Source organism: Poeciliopsis prolifica, unplaced genomic scaffold (genome assembly GCF_027474105.1).
Source record: "Poeciliopsis prolifica strain line A6 unplaced genomic scaffold, Auburn_PproV2 SCAFFOLD042, whole genome shotgun sequence".
In the NCBI taxonomy this organism is placed as follows: Eukaryota; Metazoa; Chordata; class Actinopteri; order Cyprinodontiformes; family Poeciliidae; genus Poeciliopsis; species Poeciliopsis prolifica.
In genome coordinates, this window is record NW_026562417.1 from 4,275,714 (window position 1) to 4,296,564 (window position 20,851).

The following is a 20,851-nucleotide window of genomic DNA, read 5'->3' on the forward strand; positions in this document are numbered from 1 at the left end:
TAAAATCTGAATTTTATGTAAAAACTTATTATTACTGGACCATTAGACTACTTCTGCCTCTTTACATATTTAACAGTTTGAAAAAGTAACTTAGTCGATCAAAAGAAAAAAGTTCATAAAGTAATTTAAGGAGCATAAACCTTAAATCTGTGATTATATTCCAAAAGTAAAGGGAGTATTTATTGGTTTTCCAAGTCATTTATGTCTACAAAAATAATCCAAGAGGGGGATATTAATCAGTATTCATGTTAACATTCATGTTCAAATTTAAGCAAATCCTAAAAGGTATATTCTCTTTCAGAAAATATAAAAAAAAAACTTTTGATTTGATAAGGCTATTGGTGCACATCACATTTTTATTTCTTTATATATGATTTAATAAATAACATTTCATTTCCATGACTTTCTATTGGGCTTTACAGATCAAACAAATGCACATCACATTAAAAAGCCTTTTTGGTGTTAATCGCATATAGATTTATAATATACAGCATCAGTTGGCCTTTCACAATTCACACTTAGTATTTCAAGTAACTCAGATTTCTTCTGGAAGTGCGTCAGTGCTCATTCCACTATTAAAAAGCCAAACGCTAAATTTCATTCATCTATATTTGTTCTATTTCAAAAGATAAACATTCTGTTGTGTTTTTACAAGAACGTGTAAAAATCATGGAACAGTTTATGACTCAAAACCCTGGACAGTAGAAAGAAAACAGATTTAAAATCCGGTTTGAGCCGCCAGCAGGGGGCGGTGTTATGTGGTAGACAGCCAGTTCTCCTCAGTGAGCGCAGGAGAGGAAGGTGGAACATTTCAACAAGTTCAAATCTCACAAACTTTAGCAATTCCAATTCAAAAACTGAAACTCATATTATATGGATTGTTTGCACACAGATTGATGCTGAAGTGATTATTTGTGGTTATTTTACTGGTTATGAGTAAAACATAAACCAAACCAACTGTCTAGAATATTAAACATGACAAAAACAGAAACTGTATGGACAAGTTACTGGCAACACAATCATGGATCAGAATGCTGACCACAGTTTTATCAGCAAACGTCTTCCACAAAAGGTCATTGCTGAAGTGGAAGGCTGTTAGCCAAGAAACACAGAAAGTTGAGTGGAAGGAAAAACAAGATAATTAAACTTGAGAGGCTGTGAAGCACAAGTTATTTATTATAGCACTGTTCAGCTCATCTGCATTTTTACATCTGATTATCTCCCTCTCAGCGAGATCAGCTTTTTCTACCACAGGTTTTCCATCCACTCAACTTTCAAATGATGTGCTTGAACTGTCTTGAGTAACATTCCGATATTCTGAGAATTTGAATTTTGGGTTTTTCAGTAACGGTTAACCATGTTTAAAATGAATAACAAACATTTGAGATGTGTTAAAAAATCAGTGTATGAGTTTCACTTTTTCAACTGAATGAGAAAAACATTCTATTTTTCCATTTTGTTGTATCTCAGTGAAACTGAGTTATAGTGTTAAAAAAAAAAAGCAACCGGTGGCTGAAACCATGAGCAGAGTTATCAGTAGTGATCACTCAGCCCTCAGCAGCAGGTTGATCTCGTCACTCTGAGCGTCATCTGGACTCCTGGCTGATAACAGAAGGTGGTTTAAGGTCTGCAACACAGATGGAATCGTATTTCCATGATTTGCAGCACACCTGTAAGCTGAAGGAACGGGGAAATCCCCTCTTGTTTATGATTGCTCTCAAAGAAGCAAACCAAAATGTGTTTTTGTTTTTTTTTTTGTTTTGTTTTTTTTGCATGTAACATCTTTGGTGGTTTTTGCACGAATGGAGTCCAGGACGGACCTGATGTCCTGACCCAACCCACAGCCCACAGTCTGAAAATTCACAAAATTATGTTTTCTATGTCTAGGTCAGATTTGATGAGTTCAAACTTTGACCTAGAGAAGGTCGAATACTTAACAACACTAAATCAGGTTAGTTTCAAATCTGAATTATAGCTGGAATTATTGGTCATACTTACAGTGGTTATACAGTGATCAACAAAATTGTACATGCATTTAAGAAATGAAAATCATGTGGGCACAACTGACACTAGCTGCGTTTACAATGACCATATAATTGCGCAATTTGATTTTCCGAAAATAAATTTGGTCAATGGAAACGCGGCAGTTTTGAAAAAAAATCCAGTTTCTCAATAAAATGTTGAGGTGATTTTGAAACTGGAGCATTTTGCAAAACTGCAATGGAAACACGTTGTTTACATGACACGAGTCACATGATCATCAACTGGATGTTACCACTGGTCCAAACCATGAAGAAGAAGGCAACAGGAAGTAGTTCATGGCATGTTTTTTTGATTACTTACTCTATCAACAAACTTTTTCGTGTGACTTCAATTGTATTTCTTATTTAATAGAAACACCGCAATTCTAAAAATGTGTTGTTTTTTTTTACATTAGCAGAATACTGACAACATTTTGCGCATGTTTGTATCGGAAACGCAGCTAGTGCTGTTCTTGTGCTGCCCCTTGGCAGAATCGCGCCCTGGGCAGTGAGGCGTATTTCCACGACTGTCACTGAAGAGCAAAGGAAAACATGCTGCATGTCTGCGTGTGCACACCACACACCACACATGGCTGGATTACAATTTTCAGTTCAACATTCAGGAATGGAAATGGTTAGTCAGTGACTGAAACAACGAGACACGGAACACGATCACTGAAAGCTTTCACATTCCAACACAGATATGTTAGGAGACAAATGGAACAGGTGTGAGTTTCTCTTTACTGCAGCAGAAATAAAATGTCTCACATTAACACAAAGTTTGTCGTCTTCATATTATTCTGTCCACTATTAATTTTATGACTACCCTGCAAAAGCTACACTGCATTTAAATTTAAGGCAATGCATCACAGACTGGACTGCCACTAGAAACACATTTCCCTGTATATTTGCATTAATATGAGAGAGAGTGTATTGCTCCTGGGCTCCGCCTGTGTACGGCCCCCAGTTCGCAGACGGAGGTTTTGGTCATTAATACCTTATTAAGGCCCACAGAGGAAATTACATTCAACCGTAATTAAATTCAGTGAATTGCAGCAATTTTAAAACAACGTCAGGGACTGAAGTGTGACAATTTGACATTTAGTGCAGCATACTTGATATGAGAGTGGGACTACTGTACCCAAGACAGTTAATGCAGCATTTTTTATGTCTTGATCAAAGGTTTGCACAGGTTTACACAGCTTTACAATGCTCAGGACGGAGTAATATATGGATACCAGCATCACCAGCTGTGACCACATCTGTTCAGTTTTTTAGAAAAGTTAGTTGTAATAATTGAGGAATCCAGTCAGAGTCAGTTTTATTTTGTTAAGCCCTCGAAAAAAAATAAATCAATATCCAAGACACTATTCCTAGATCAATTCTGGAATATACATGCCAGGCCAGTAGGTGGCAGCACTGCCAGCATTTACCCCTTTAAAAAAAAAACAGAAAAAAAGAAAACTACTTTAGTTTAATTTTGTCTCTGACACCAACGGCCAATTTTTACTTTGGCATTCTTTCCCACTTTTCATGTCAACTTGAAGGAGAAAGACAAAGAAAATGTAAAAAAAAAAAAACGTGTTGCTTCTCTTTCCAGCAGAAAACAAAAACTTAAGTATGCTGCGACATTAATGTTCCTTCAGATCTTCATTTTGTGACGTTAACATGACGAAAATTTTTTTTAACACACAATGGTAACCCACAGAGTAAATCATTAACTCAAATGATTTCCAGGTGGAATCAGACTGCTTCAGATTCTGCAGGATTTATTCCACTGTTGCCAGTATCCTCCCAGACGGTAGGAGGCAGTGCAGGGCACATATTAAACACACTGTTGTTATGTGATGTGAATGCACTCAATGTATTTGTTCACAACTGGATCCATGTGTGATTTATTTAATTAAATACTAATAGAATTTCAGAAAGGCCTTTAAACTGGGGAATGCATCTGGCTTGTATTTTCTTCATATTCCAGTATGGGTTCACCTGGCTTTCCAAACCAGCTGAAACCAGAATAACAGACTGATGCAGCTTTTGGATGTTTGATCCTGAACGATTTCAATTCAGTCAAAGTGAATCAAAGTAATGTGTTTATTTTATGAATAAATTAACACTCCGGCGGATGTACCGTTCGTACATTAAAATCAGCAGCATATCTGTCGTGTCCCAGAGCTTATCTTGGATGAGAATGGCAGAAAAAAGATAGGAAGTTTTGTCTGTAAGTTTCTAATGTTTACCGCCTTTTTATTACAGTTGTAGTCACAGCTAGTGTGCTGTTAAAAACAGATACTGTACATCACCTTCCCTACAACACCACAGTTGCTTTGGCAGTTATTTTCAGACTGCCAAACCAGGAGCGCCCCCACCAGACTGTGGTTGTCCAGTGAGAGGCAACTCTTGGCCTGGAGCCCAGTTGTTTTATACTTGAAGGTGTTGCTCAGCTGCAGCTGGGGTGAAAGGTCAAGGTTTGGCAGTGTAGAACGGTTTTAAATATTAGTCTCTCTTTGCATGGGCTCTGCTTCTTTTTGGTTTTGGTCGGCCAGGTCTTCGGAGGCCTGGGCCGCACCGTCAGCCTCCTTCTCATCCCGAACTCCATCGGGATCTTCCGTCTCAGTTCGTTTGTACATCTCCCCCTGCTTGCGCTCACGCTCCAAGAGTCTGTAGTTAATGAAGTTTCCGATAAAAAGCCAAATACTCGCCAGGATGACAACTCCACCACAACAGAAATACATGGACTTGTAATTTTTGGTGACGTCGACAAGTGTCCCTGAAAGAGAAAGCAAAAGATGGTTGAGTTCCATGCAGTCATCAAATCCATAGTACATTGAAAACCAACAATCAAACAAAACGTGTTCAAAGTCAGGAAAACTACCTGCTAATGGTGGACCAATGAGAACAGGGCAGCACTCTACAATTGTTGTGAGTCCCACAGCACTGGAGAACCTTGGCGCTCCAACCAGGTCCATCAATGTCTCAAACAGCACTGAGCTTACCATGCCAAAAGCAAAGCCAAAGAATACTGCATACACCACCAGGCCAGTGTAGTTTTCCACTAGTGGGCAAAGGATATGGCACACCCCATTGTACAGCACAGCGAAACTGAAAAAATACTGGATCTTGGGGCGAACCCATCGTGAGTTGGCCAGCAGCCCCATGGAGGGTCTGGCAAACATGTCCACAAAAGCCAAGATTGAGAGCAGGAAGGCAGCAGAGTATTCATCCACACCCATGTCTTTAGCATAGGCGGCGAGGAAGACAATGGGTGCAAAGAAACCCAGGAACATTATGACGTTGCCTGACAGGTAGATGAGGAAGCCCCGGTGCTTGAACAGTGTCAGGTCCAGGTACTTGTTGACTATCTGCCAGAGGCTGCGCTTTTCAGTCGTAGTGGTGACAGCGGCCAGCGGCTCGTCCTTCTTGACCTTGCCGGGCGGCGGTCCGAGGGGCCTCATGAGGGAGCCGGCCACGCAGCAGTTCAGCAGCAGCCCGCCCAGGATGAGGAAGCTGCCTCTCCATCCATACTGGTTGAAGAGATACTGGTTGAGAGGTGCCAGAGTGCTGAGGAAGACTGGGCTGCCTGCCATCGCTAACCCATTAGCAATGGGGCGCTTCTTAAAGAAATATTTGCCTATCATCGTCAACGCTGGCTGCAGGTTGAAGGCCAATCCAAGTCCTGGAAAATGGACATAAAGAGGACATTCAGCGATGATTAGTCCGCAAGAAACCAAGAATGAAACATACGCAGAGTATCAACACTTTTTCTAAATTACTGTTGAACTTTTCATTTGATGAAGATAAGTACATTCCTTTTAAATAAAACAACTAAAATGTAAAGTGATGCATTCAAGAACTTATATTCTAAATATTGTTTGATTTCATACCGTAATTAGTTTCTGTCAAAAACTGTGAAACCGTTTCTATTTCGGTTTCAAAATGTAACCATGACACTGAATGCATTTGAGTTTAGTAATATAAATACACCACAGTAATGTCTATTTGGCTGCATAATAACACTATGACAAGTCAGTTAAATTACATATTAAAGATTGCTTGTGTCATGGAAACATCAAATAGGATTTCAAATGATTTCTTTTTGACAGAATGAATACAACTAATCATCAGTCAAACATTTTAGCTTGACATTTAACATTGAAGCTGCCTTTATTTTTAACCTACACACATTATGTTGGGGTCCTGTGGACAAACGCTGCTCCGTTTGTCCACAGGACCAGGGTTGAAAAATGCTAGAATAGCTGAATGTAAGGGTTGCTAAGTAAGTGCTAAGTTTTGCTCTACATGTGATTATCCAAAACGTTGAAAAACAGCAATTACATTATCTAACTTGTTAGAAAGGATGCACCTAATTATGCACCAAACATGTTGAGCAAAAGAAAAGCTGTCTAGACAGAGCCACTGCTAAGCATCTGCTTGCTGATGTTAGCATTTAGCACCAGATAGCTACACATTCCTAGATATGTCTGTAACTCTTTACTAAAATGTGTTTTTGGTGATTTTATTTGTTTAATAACATAATATAGTGAAGAGTGGAATCAGCTGTCATCAAGCCGTTCAGTACTCTGCTAGTGGATGCTAGTAGCTCCAACACAGACTTTAAATGCTTTAAGCTGGACGTTCTCTTGTTGTACAGTCTCAATATTAGATTCATGCTTATATCCTTAGTTGTTTTCGAATAATAAATTCAGTAATTCAGTATATTATAATTTGCCTGACATCCATAATAGAAAATTAGAAGACAAAAACCATCTAAAAATAAGTACAATGACTGAGCAGATTAAATGATGCAAACATGTTTCTTGCTACTCCAGTTTTATTTGAACTTCTCCTTGGCGAGGTGGAGGCTAATCGCAACATCTCAACATGGACTTCCTGAAGTGGCCAGGCTTACCTCCGATGACACCGATGCAGAAATAAAGCTGCATCACGTTGGTGCAGAAGGACGCTAAGATCATGCCCGTGGAACAAAGGCAGCCGCCCATCATGACGATGGGTCTGCAGCCGTAGGTGTTGACCAGTATGCTGCTGATGGGACCTGCAGCGAATAAACAGAAAACACGCACAGGCTGAAGGATTTAATCTGAAGACTGGAGACAAGAAGCAATGTCTGCTACCAGCAACCTTGTCATGCTATCACCTCCAGTCTGTGAGCGATGAGCGACCGTGTGTGATTGCTCTGTCAGCTTTAGAGGGATATGTTAGCTGCCCAACATCATAATCCTGTCAGACGAGCTGCTTTACAGACTCCAACAAACTGAACAACTAATCAGACCCGTTTCTACGTCTCTTTGTTGCGTTAGCGTTACTTCTTTACATAAGACTATCTTGGCTGACTTTATGTTTTCGATCATTGCCAGAATCAAAAGATTTCTGTCTTATTATTATGAAGAGAGAGATAAATGACATTCTTATTGATTTATTTACAATAATAAAAACTGCAGCTTTTAGTACTGGAGTCTGCTAAACTTTTCAGTGCATGAATGGTAACCTGAGCATGTAAAGTTTTTTTTATTTTTTGGCACTTTCTGAGCTTAATATCTTTGCTACCACCGGGAAGATGAGTTTATTTCTAGCAGTTCATCATAAAAACCACAGACTGAGTCATCGCTGAACTCGCTCTTCAGGAATCTCTTCCCGACCTTGCGGAAAGCTACCCTCATTACCATTTGTTTCTCAGGGGAGAAGGAGAACCTGAAATTGGCCATGATGAGAACTCGGCTGATTACACGACCAGCGTTTTGCAATAAAGAGGTTCAACCTCTTTTTGACTTCAACCTCTTCAACCCAGAATCATCCAAGGACCTCCACTGTACCGGCCTGTTTGTCTCGGTATAGAGTCTCTGCACTTTCCATGACTGAAAGTGAATGCAACACACTGTTTCTAAGAACAAATGCACCGTACTGATCTTAATTACATTGCTGCATTGGAGCATTCACTTCAAAGTTCAAACAGGTCATGACATATTGCATGTTTTAACTAGGCCAGACAGCTGCGCGAGTTTCTGTCTGAAGTTTCCGACTGCTAATTTTGTAACCAGTCAGTATCACAGCTCATCCCACTGAAGCGTTTTGTTTAGAAGTCATTTGTTTGACATGTCATCGACAAAACCAGTTGAGCAACTGAGCAACACATCCTGAAGGTTTCTGTGTAAATGCTTCTGTTTTAAACATTAAAGTTTGAAAAACAAGATAAAAAAATAATGTGATCACAAAATAACTAAGTGACAAAATACAGTTATGCCTTAGACTTGTCTGTTTCCTTTCAAGAGACGCCTATACAATAAATCTTTTGGTGCTTTTATGGACTTTTTGTCCACAAATTCCTTCATACTTGCTCAACATTTTTTTCTATTTCTCTTAGAAATCAGTTATGATCAACAAAACTTTTATTTTTGACCAAAACGCTGCAAACTGATTTCAACAAAATAATGACAATAGAAAAAAAAAATGCTATCCATCCCCTGACTTATACTTTTCAATAAACGTTTCTCTGACTTGTTGGAGTTTTCTTGTCCTCATGCTGTCCTGATGAACCAGTGGTCTTCCACACACAGAGGTCTTTAAATTACAATCACACATTCCACTCATTGTAAGATTGTTACCACCACCGGGTTGGACCTCTGTTAAATTAGGTCAGTCACTTCAATGGGTGACATGGGGGTCCCCCACCTCTCATCCAATGAGAGACGCCATTCCTAGAAATTCTTAAATCTAACATCTCATTTAATTTACTTGTATATTTTTATCTTCCTGAAGCAAAGAAAGAATTGTGAAAACATAACTCGTCGAGTTTCGATCAAGGCTGTTTTGTTTCTGTACCTGACTCTTAGTTTTGCATATCGTAGACAAGGTTAGCACGGGGAAGTGCTAATAAAGGAAAAGGTCTTTTTGGCCATTTGGAAGGACCGGATTATTACCTGTGGGTGTCTGCTGCTTGGCTCATTACCAGCTAGCCTTCTGCTAATGGCGGCGCTGTGTAAACAGCACACAAAAAGCAGCTGCAGGGGAATTAGAAAGGTGTTAAACATTCAGAGTGATGGAATCGCCAGTGTAATAGGCAGGACAAGAGAGCAGGTGTTTAATGAATAGCTGATGAGTTCAATCAATATGAATGAGTGAGTAACAAGAGCCACTCACTTAGTACCTGCACATATTGACGGAGTCAACACATGATAATGACATTCAGTCTGTGGAAAGCTTTAAAAAGGAGATCGGTGAGTCGGGATCTGACCATTTATCCACTGCTATTCCCCCGCTGCAGTCTGCTAGAGGCAGGCCCATAATGAGCAACAAGCAGCCAACCTTGTCGGCGTTGGAGCGCTTTCTCAACGTGCTCAGAGTTAAAGCTAATGAATACTGCCCATGATGAACAATCAGACACATTCCCTTCAGTTTGTAGTCATCATGTCCACTGTGGATTCCTCCAGAAAGTCTGGATTGGCAAATAATAACAACAACAACAAATATAGCCTGCATTGCATCGTCAACATACTTTTAAAGATTTACTAAATGTCTCTTTGTTCTGCTGTGTCCGAACCATCCAGGCTCATCACGCTTGTTCCTGACCGGCACAGATGGCGGCAGCAGCAGAGGCTCTGATTGGAGGATTACAGCGTGGGCAGATGGCAGCCATGGTGGGCCTGGGTGAGCGATCTGCTCAACGCAGACCAATATGCCGGGGCCCGTGTCCGGCTCACGACCAATTCCCACCAGTCTGAGGCTTCTAATACGAATTTCTGTCACCCGTCATCTGATTGGCTGCCTTAACCAGCTATTTAGCAGGGCTTAATTTACTAACGTCTCTGATTCTGATTGAGATCTGTAATTAGTTGTGACTGTAACTTCCATCTTTTTAGTTCCTGCCAAAAGGCACTTGTTTAGGTCCAGGGTCGGGAAAAGGGCAGCTAACGTTTCTGCAGATCCCACACATGCTGGACACAAACTGTTCTTTTACCTCAAGAACAGTGCTATAAAGTGCTCTTTACTAAAACTCTAAAAAACAATGTATTTATACCTAATTACAAAAAATGTTTATGTATTTGTTAATATTTTAATTGTCTTTATTGAGAGATCTGAAGTCAAATATTCTTTGCCTCACACAAGCAAATAAAACCAATTATGATCATCTAAAATCAGTATTTTGGTTAATAAGAAGACATAAATCAATGCCATTTACTCTTTGTTAAAGTTTGAACTTGTCGAATGTCTTGCTGCCAAATTGCTAGCCATTAACAGCTAGCAATGCTAACGGCTACTTCCTAGCCTTACAGTTATCTTCAATGAGTGACTGCAGTTGACCATGTCTATTTCAAAATCTAAATCAGTAAATAGTTTCACGTTAACACATATGAAGCAGCGTTGTCGATCCTATCTAAAATACAGATAAGTATGTTAAACATGAGTTCTATCTAACATGTAACAGGTTTACAGATGGCAATAGACAACCTAGATTATGTTTTGCTAAGTCACTTCCAGGACTGCTTACCCGCTGCATACATGACAGCCAGCATGATGGAGGAGATCCAGGCCACCTGGCTGTAGGACGCATCGAAGATGATCTGGATGTCTTTGAAGAAGACCGTGATGGCTTTGGGGAAGGCGTAGGAGAATCCGATGGAGATGAAGGATCCCAGCACCACCGCCCACCCCCACCCACCGTCCGGTGGGGGCACGACAGCACCAGAGGTGGGGGGTGGCATCACTGGCCCACCTTAACGCTGAGTTTTTGCTGTAGCGACAAATAAAAATAAAAAACACAAGGAAAAGACCAATCAATGGATAGAAAACTTGCATAATAAACAGTAGTTTTGTGGACTGTTTTTCATAAATTTGCACCTTTCATTGTTCTGACCGAGACTTTTGACAAACCCTTCATCACGAGCTAACAGGTTGAAGTTTCTGAGCTCGTGAAAATATGGCATGTTTATTATGCTGTTATAATCAAAACCTGCTTATTTAGCTGAATGACAAAACATGTTAAACGATATTATTTAAAGCAATTATCTGTCTTTTTCTGCTATAGAGCTCAGTAAGTTTTTGAAACAAATGAATTCTTGTAGTTCCCCCAAAACACATGACAGCTCCACACAACTACAGTCTGTCAATACTCCATTTAAAATTGACATGTTTCAGTTTTATAGTTGAAACACCTAATATACCTTTATATGCATAAATAAGCACACTGGAAGCTCTCACAGACGCTATTATCTACAGTCTTCTTCATATCTTATGTTGAGCATGCAGCCAATCAGAGGCAAAGAACATGAATGGCGCTTAGGCAGTTCACATTTCATTTATTTTGATTTTTTTATGTTTCTTCTCCAGCAGTGTCAGAATTATCATCTGAGTACCAAGGTGAGGCCCAGCAGATTTACTTTCACAATTTATCATTAATTCAACAGTTTTCTAGAATCAGAACAAGGATTTCCTCTTTTTGAGTTCTCTTTTTTTTTTTCCTGTTCAGTTTTTTTCTTTAATGGGAACCTTTGAGTTTTTCTTCCAGAGAATGAAACGCAAACAGAACAAATAATAAAATCACATTGGTCTCAGGTGCGATCATGACCGAGATCAGTTTCACACGGAAGCATCAGCCAATTGTCCGTCACCCAAAGCTAAAGAAACCAGGTCGATTTATAAGTGCACACCTCTTATTATACCTTTATCTGACCAATAAAACTCCTTCCTCTGGAATCCTGCCTTTTTTTCCCCAAATAATTAACCCGTCACCATGCACCAGGGACGACTAGTATGTTAAATATTAGAGATAATTACATGTCTGTCAATTTAACTTAATTAAAATCAGAGCCTTCCATGACGTCATGGCAGATTGTAAAAAGAAATCAAATTTTCAAAAATCATACATTAAATGAATTTCTGTAAAGTTTCTCAAAGAAAACTTATTAAGTAAACTAATTGGTGCTGTAGCTTAATTATTGATGGACTTGAGCCAGATCAACTTTATTAACGAGACTAACATGAGCCGAATTCAGCAGTCTTAACTTACTACAGTTACCATTTAAAATAACATGAGTGAAAGTGTGTTTATAGGAAAATGTCCCTGATTATTACAGTCAGGCCTGGAGCTGTGTTTACAGTACACACTCATCCAGGTGACAATAAAAGCTTTTTTATTTCCAGTCATTCAGTTATGACATTCCAGAGCTCCATGTCCGGGAGCACAAAATGTGCACCCGGACATGGGTCCAGGTGCGTGCGCACACACACACACACACACACGCACACACACACACACACACACACACGCACACGCACACGCACACACACACACACACACACACACACACACACGCACACGCACGCACACACACACACACACCCACGCACACGCACACACACACACACACACACGCACACACACACAGCGTACCTGAGATACCAGGCCCCGCCCCCAGTTCACCTTGAATATCTCCCTCCTCGGGAGATAAAGGAAACATTACTACGTGGGGGAAGGGTCAGGTGATCAAATCAGGTTCCTGAGAAACACACCTTCATTACCAACAACCTGTTCACAGACGCACTGCAAACTGTGAAGGTAATGCCAAATATCTTCAGTGTTTCATTCTTTAGCAGTCAGTTGTTAAGATGCCGACAGATCTCTTTGCTTTACAAGTAATCACCCAGTTTGAGTGTTTGCACATAATGATGTGCAAACCTGAGAAAGCCAGTTTGGCCTGTTTGACTATACATGAGCGGAATCATGTCTGAGCATCTTAAAGGTGGGAATTTAGCAAAGGTAATATTGGGATAATATGCATGTTTATCAACAGTCCAGTCTCCCCCAAATACTTAAATTTCCTTCACATTCGACTTGAGACTAAAACTATCTACTTTTTTCCTTCCATTTAACTTTCCATTGATATGACTGGATACGGAGCTCAAATGCATTTTTAAGGCTTGGAGTGAGTCAGTGATTGGACAGCCATCAGGTCATGAATTTGTAGTCCAGAATAAAATGCTTCATGACTAAAAATCTTTTCTTTTTTTTTTGCTGACCTGAGAAACAGAATGTTGGATTTCATTCATTTCCATGTCAGCCATAGCCATGAACATGAACAGAAATAATCACAAATTCTGACTCTGTGTAATGAGTCAATTGAAATTTTGAGGTTTTGAATTGAAACACAGCAATAGATAAAACTTTATGATGACGTTTTAATTTATTGGGATAATTAACTGTGATGAAATGGTGCAACATGAAGACATAGTTACGTAACTTCAACCTGTTCATTTGCTTTTTTATCATTTAAATTAGAAATATGCAATAAAATCAAAGACAACGGCAGAAAAAACTCTGAAGTTTCTCAAAATTTGACTGACCATTCATTTGTCTTCTTCTTATCTCTTGGCATTAGATTCCCTAGATTGAGAGCAGAGTGAAGTGTGTGGCCTGGTACGAGGCGGAGTGTGTGTACCTGAAAGCAATCGGCTCAAACTGAACCAGCAGGATGACTCTTCACTTCTGAGACCGACTGAATGACTCACAACAACGATGTTAGAGCAGGCTGCTCTGCTTCCTGCTCTCTGCTCTAATCTGCTCAGGTTGAAATAAAACCAGGTCGAACTATATAAAGCAGCAGTTACCTGAACACACACACTGGGATGACTTTGACAAATACAATTTGCTTTGTCTCAATAAAGGGAGATTTTGACTGAAATAAATTAATCAAGATATTAATAAATACATGTTTAGATGACTGGATGACCATTAGTACAAACCGATGTGTAAAGAAAGCACCTCTATGACTTTGTATTTTTATGATGTGAAGCACTTTGAAATGACTTGTTGCTGAAATGTGCTGCAAATAAAATTTGATTGAGTGATTGATTAAATAATGCAAAAAAAAAAAGCTGCATAGCTACCCTTTTGAAAGCAGATAACCCTGCTTGAGGAGCCAGTCCAAGCATTTAGCTTGCAAAAAGTAAGTGAATCTTCATCAGTGCTGACTGAATGTCTGCATAGGATAGAATGAGATTCATAGTAATGATATTCATTACTATGAATATTCATTACTTAATGATATTCATTACTATGAATACTATCTATCACAGCATTAAGCACTTTTAGGCTAACACTGTAAACAGGAAATTATTCTTAATGTTTTGTCTGGTGGCATAAAGATTTAACTGCCAAACCAGGCCCGGCACAGCTGATTTTCCAAACCTTTGTGACCACAGAGCCGATGAAAATCCAACAAATTCGGTCGGTTCGTGTGTCCAGCCACACGGCAGGGGCAACACAAGACAAGAAGCTATTCCACTCCTGAACATCCCAAAGAAAATCCAGTGAAACCCCCAACATACCAGACGTACATTTAGAATAATCAAACACAGATGACTATGTAGGCGCAGTAATGATAGTTTGTGGATCATTTTAAGCGATAAAAGACAGAACAAAAATAAAAAGCGTTTGATAAAAGCAGCAGCTGCTGTATTTGCGACTGATGATTGGTGAGGTTTATTTTTTGTAGTTAACATTTTTAACTGAATAAACATAACCACATATAATAAACATATTTTAAAAATTACCTTTACATATAGTAATAAACATTTCCACATATCACCTCTGATGTCCATCGGACTCTCGGTTACCATGTCAACTGTGTGGGATTCCCCTCCGTTCTTACGTCACTGCGCTTCCTGATTAGCTACCTGTCACATTCAACAGGCTGATTCTCTCTCCCTGTCAGGGAAAACCCCACAGGTTACAATGATCGGGCCAAGACTATGTTGAATCTGACTTATCCAAAGTCAGTCATATTCGTAAATGGAAAATCGGGGCAAAAGAAAAAGGGGTTATCTGACGGTTCTTACTCCCCTTTTCCCTCCCCAATACCTAAGAATATTTTAGAACTGTCAGTAACCATGAGTGTTCTTGAACTGTAGAGTGAGAATTTTAACAGCTTCAAATGGCTTTACTGGGAGCATGACTTCATAGCTGGGGAAAAGATTGTGCCTCAGCCGAGTTTGTGTTGGGAAATATAATTTGGAGTATCAGTCCCTTGTATTTCTGTTTTAATCAAAGTTAGAGATTAAGCTTTTTTTTTTTCCTACAGCTCCACACAGAGGATCTAATCCATGCTAATCAGATTACAGACAGCAGCTCTCAGCAGAGATGCTGGTTTGGACTGAACGCAACCACAATGCATGCCGGTTTCTTGTAATCTATAAGCAGCTTAAGTTGATGGGTTTGAATATGAAGCTCCAAATAGAATGACCATAAAAAGAGCATGGGGGAGAGTTTAAAAAGGGAACAGTGTGGCTTTACAGAACGTATTCATACTGAGCCATTTGAGTGCAGGGGAAGTCAAGCAAAGCAAAGTCACTTCAGTCATTACAATGTCAACACATCCTAATGTTGCTTCCAACGGCCACAGTCAATAGAGGCCATCTCTGCTCTGTCCTTCACTGGATGGTTCTGACAGAGTTCTAGTGGGTTTATAAAGTTTCAAGGCATTGGATTAAATCAGCTGATTTAAACTGACACAAACTCACTTAAAAATGTGATCCAGGCTCTAAAAGTCAAAAACGTTTAGAGAAGCGTTTTACCGTAGGGGCTTGGAAATCAATTCAGAAGTGGTATCTGGTTAAAACGGGAACATTTTCTTGTTCCACCCAGTTTTATATATTTAAGGCATAAAGGGGCTCACCATGAATCTCCTCACTAAGTTTCATTTGGACAACATCTACAAATATCATTATTTCTTTCTTGAAAAGAAGGTATTTTGCTTTTAATGACAAATGTAACACATTTTTAAAATATGTTTGGTTATTTCTCAGAGCACGCCACCTTTCAGGACGAAATAAATTTGCCATTTTTATATGGTGATACTGGACTTGAAAAGCAAAACAGTCAGCGGTTGGATTTATCTTCACTAGTCAATTGTGCAGTTTGACATATCAAAAATAAAACTGCTTAATAGAAATATGTCAATTAAAAAAACCAACTCCTTTAATAAATATTTTGCCACTAGAATGAGGTGTGTTTTTTTTTTGGCTGTATCAGAACTGGGTTTTTTCACAACACTCCAACGGAGACATTTTTTTCCACATCCTACGAGACACGTGATCCACAACCTGATGTTGCTACTGATGCAAACCAGGAAGAGGACAGGAAGTAGTTGTTGCAGGATGATGATGAGGCGTGTCTTTTAGTGGCCTATCTCATGAACAAACTTATTCATGTGTGATTTTAATAGTGCTTATTTAATTCTTATTTAACCATAAAAAAGTGTGTCGGGAACTTAACTCCATGCATCCTGCTGTGGAGAGCTCCTTCAGTGGAAGCTACCCACAGCAAGGCAGTCGGTCGGCTAAATCCAGTGCAATAAAGCCAGGAACCTGGTCATAGGCTCATGAAAGACTTGAACAAGGGTGGAGGTTCACCTTCCAGCAGCACTGCTCTAAACATGCAGCTGAACTACAATGTGATGGTTTAGCTGTAGCAGGTGCTAGAACGTTCCAGACAATGTACAAACTTAAATTAGTTACATGAACCAAAGAATTTGCATTCATAATACAATGCGTTTGTTAGACACTGTGCCTCATCATTTAATATATCCTAAATTCTCCTGGAAAAGTCCAACATGCGCTAAAATTGACCCACATAAAGCGCGTCACAAGGACCGCAGTTGAGCGATTCGTCCATTCAAACAAATTCAGTTACATCTAATATTATCACAACAGGAAGAGTGAACAGAAACAGAAAGCAGCTGTGAATCATAGAGGGAGGGCGTGAGGGCCATGGTGCCACAGGTTTGTACACAGCAAGGGGAAAAAACTCTGAACAACCCGGAGCCATCTCTTTCCAACAAAAAACCTGAATAAGGTCGTCTTCTAGCCAGAATGTTAGAGAAAATCAAATTTGTAGCATTTCAGCTGAACAGCAACCTGACAAATAGGCTTGACAAAGCGGTAACACGACCCATACGGGTCAGCGGGTTCCAGCGTGACCGCCACACCCCCAACCTCTTCAACTGAGTCTCATGCTGGGACTTAAAGTTATGTCAAGGCAAGCTTGGCTCTAAGGTTATCTCAGTGTAATAGCACTCCTTTTGTTTGACAAACAGTTCATGATTAACATAATTGTAGACTGTGAAGGTTGAACTGAAGCACAGACCATTTACAGTAAACACAATGATCTATTCATCACCATGGTTCAGGTAAATACCCTTGACCTTGGTTGGAGAGCGCAGGAGAACGGGCAGAGAGACAGCAGCTCCTTCTGACAACTTCTGTCTGTTTGCCTAGTACGTTCAGGTGACAACAGCCGTTCTGCTAACTGTTCAGCCTCTGCACTGTGAAGTCCTTGAGCTAATTCATGAACAAGAGTCTGGGATGGAAAGGTCCCCTTCAGTTGTTCCATGTGGGCTGCCAACACCTATGTTCATCAGCCAATCCAGGGCTTTCTTACTGCAACTCCTCTCTGGTCTCTTATTGGAGAAGGTCAGAGGATTGAGGTGTTTCTACTGCTGTAAGTTAGTAACTAAACTTTATTTATAGAGAACTTTTCACAATATAAACACCACTCACACTAAACAAATAGCTATTAAATTAAGATCAATTGACTAAAAGTGGATATAAAGTGACACATGTAGAAGTTCTGCATCCTGCCCATTAAGAGCTCCAAGTTAATACAAGAATCTTAAAATGCACTCTTAAATAAACCACAAGCCTTTTCAAACCTGTAAGCAGTGAGACTCAAATGTGAGAAGGTATTATTTAGCCAGAGATCTGGCAGCAGCATATTGAACAACCTGCTACTGTTTAATGGAGGTTAAGAAAGTGAAAAATGGTTTGCAATAAGCAGAACACCAAGCGTGCTGTTTGCAAATGTAACCGAGCGTTGTTCTCCAGCCCAACCGAGCTGCTATAAGTCAAATACTGGCAATACAACCTGGAAACAACTAAAAACGATAACCTTTAAATAGTCAAATACCACAAGAACTGCTTCCTTTTAACTACACAAGAAGAGCATCAAACATTGATAAAAGTTTCTGAATAACAAAAATGGCTTCTGGTGCAACTGCCCTCACAACCAAAAGCCATTTTTGTTCTTTGGGTACTGTTGTCCTGAGATGCATTCAGGTGATATTGCGGCTAAATGTCATTAAATGTCACTATTCTCTAGAGCTTAGACAGCAGTATCTTACCCCTAACCACCATCATCAAACGTGGTTTTGTAAATAAAGTCTAATGATCCTGTCCAGATGTTGAAATAAGCCACTGCTTTTCAGAATACCACAACATGTAGACATTATCAACGGAACTGTTTAGGGTCCTTATAGAGGAGAAACTTCAATGGGACACATGACTATGAGCTGTAAAGTTTCCATCTTGGCTACAGAAAGTGGCCATCAGGCCAGCCTGGTATACAGCACACCCCATTATAAACCCACTCAGTGTTGTTTTTACACTTGACTTTGTGTGCAGATTCAACAGAGAAGATAATAATATTAACGAGATATGGGAGGTAGAGCTGACTCAAATGTCCAACCAATCCAACAGATGCTTGACTCGGCAGAGGTCTGTGAAATAAGTAAGTGAAGACAGAATGACAAAGTTCTTGTTAGTATCCCAGAAGCAGCTTTGCTTTGAGGAAATATGCATCACTCTGTTGAAGGAGGCCACAAAATGGTCTGAAACATCACTTAGCTAGAGGGTAGATGTCTAAGTAACATCCATATGGATAATAGCACCAAAGATTTCCCTAGAGGAGCATAGAGCACTGCACTCCCTCTGCCAGTTCACCTTCTACATAATTCATGAGTCATTTACTTTTTGGTATATACAGTATGTACTGTATTTGGTATACCAAAAAGTAAATGATGCAATCTTCAGACATGTACATGATTTAAGCAAACATGGTTACTCAGAACAAGTCATCTTCTTGGTCCAGTTCTACACGGTCCAGTTCTGATGCTTCCATGCTTGTGGTTGGCACTTTCAGTGGTCAGGAGTCAACATGACCACCCTGAACTGAACTTGGCGCCTCGTGTATATCTCCAAACTCTGATGATGTCATCGATTGTCCAGAGTTCCTTCCAGGGATGGCATATACTGACCATTGCAAACCCTGGAAGACCCCGGAAGAGCTAAAGGCTTGGAGATGCTCAGACTCAGATGTCCAGCCATCTGGGTGAGTTTGGTCCTGGTCAAACTCACTCAAATTTTTTCTTACCCCACTCCCTGCTACCAAAAGAAAATTTGAAAATACAACCTGAGGAATTTTTTTGTAAGTTTTTCTCAATGGAACTTTCAGTCACCAAAGCTCCTTTTTCTGGGGTAAATTTCTAACCTGGACAGCCGTTGGTCACATTGGTAAATGGAAACAGAGGGGGAAATTATAGAAAACTGCACTGGTTGTGGAAGAGATTCCATTAGAGGAAAAAATGCCTCAACATATCAAAAAGGACAAAATGTTCACATGCTGCTAACTGTGTAACCCTCAAAATTCTGTCATACAGAATAAATAATCAGTATTATTCACTTCATTATTCTCCTGGTTATTATGCAACGCCTGAATGAAACATAAAACGCTACAGTCAGAAACATGGGAGAGAAATGTTGTCCTTCCTTGATTAAATGTCTTGATTTTACTACTTTTGGCCACAGAGGCCGCTCTTGAGTAAATTCACAAGAGTGATGTCATGATGTTCTGTCACGCTCATTTTGAAAGAGGTAAATTTAAAACAAGAAGCTAAGACCACATTCCGCTTTATAAATCGACCTGTGACCTTACACCTAAAGGCCAGTAAGAGACGGCTCAACCAGAACAGGACGACACCTGCTCTGGTTGAGCAGAACAGATGACAACGTGCTGCTTGCAAACTAGTCTTCATCACATCCTCATGAGGAGAGGAAGAAAAACCCACCATGAGGTTATCTACAGGCAGCTCAGTAGCATAAAATTGTGCTGCTGACGGTGTGGTGCAGTGATTCCCAAGAGCGTAGCAGCTTAATCACACGGCGCTGCTGATGTAAGGACAGAGACCGGATGAAGCTAGCTTTGATTCCCATGGCCTGTATAGAGCTAAATAGGAGTTGACTTTAAAAATCTAACATTTGACACTCAGATGTCCGCCTTTCTCCACGGGCACTTGAACGCGTCATATTAAAAAAATGTCTTCAGGCATCTAACAAGGACACGCAGCAACGGCTCGCTATTTGCCTTAACTGTAGTTAACGTTAGTTAACTAACTACAGTTAGTTAGTTAGCTTCCTCAAACAAACCGACCGATAATGTCCGGGACCACCCGACAGAGACACGCCGAGTTCTTCCGTTACCTTTCAGATGAAACGTAGAGGTCCGTGTGTGCTCACGCGCTGCCCGCCGAGCTCCGTGACCTTGCCGCGGAAAGATGCGTGTGTCCGTGGGAACGGGGTGGATGCGACTTTGAGTTTCCTGAGAGCGTCTGAGCCCGTTCAGGCGCAGAGCAGCTGCAGGTGCTACCGCGCTACGCAGGGCGGCGCTGCGCGGTGCGGTGCGGCGCGGCGCGGTGCGGCGCTCCCCGGGCTCTGGAGCGGATCAGGGCGGCTCAGACCGGCTCCACCATCATGTCCTCATCCTCATCTTATTAACTATTCCTCCATCATGCTGCGGAGCATCGCAGAATGCAGACCAGCTGCCGCACAGCAGCATTTTCTTCACACCAGAAGCCCAAACTTTAATGCATTTTATGATGACAAACACAAAGTTAAGTAGTACATAATGTAGAAGTGGAAGGAATTAATACTTGGTTGATCAACCATATATTATAAAATATTAAGTCAACTATGTGTATACACAAGTGTGA

General features: G+C 40.3%; 1 protein-coding gene across 1 annotated transcript; it reads right to left on the bottom strand.

The window, feature by feature from the left end:
• Nucleotides 1–336: 336 nt before the first annotated feature.
• On the bottom strand, nucleotides 337–20,568 carry zgc:165507 (uncharacterized protein LOC561188 homolog). The gene is made up of 5 exons (XM_055055546.1): nucleotides 20,343–20,568; nucleotides 10,525–10,767; nucleotides 6,931–7,074; nucleotides 4,897–5,697; nucleotides 337–4,791 (listed from the first exon to the last, which is right to left on the bottom strand). Exons 2-5 carry the CDS (start codon nucleotides 10,736–10,738, stop codon nucleotides 4,511–4,513), a joined length of 1,440 nt encoding a protein of 479 aa, XP_054911521.1. The 5' UTR covers nucleotides 10,739–10,767; nucleotides 20,343–20,568; the 3' UTR covers nucleotides 337–4,510.
• Nucleotides 20,569–20,851: the final 283 nt, after the last annotated feature.

Coding starts and splice junctions, on each gene's coding strand:
- zgc:165507 (XM_055055546.1), bottom strand. CDS start 10,738: ATGCCACCCCCCACCTCTGGTGCTGTCGTGCCCCCACCGGACGGTGGG. Junction 7,075..10,524: donor GGCTGTCATGTATGCAGCGG/GTAAGCAGTCCT, acceptor TATTCGCTGCAG/GTCCCATCAGCAGCATACTG. Junction 4,792..4,896: donor CATTGGTCCACCATTAGCAG/GTAGTTTTCCTG, acceptor TTTCTCTTTCAG/GGACACTTGTCGACGTCACC.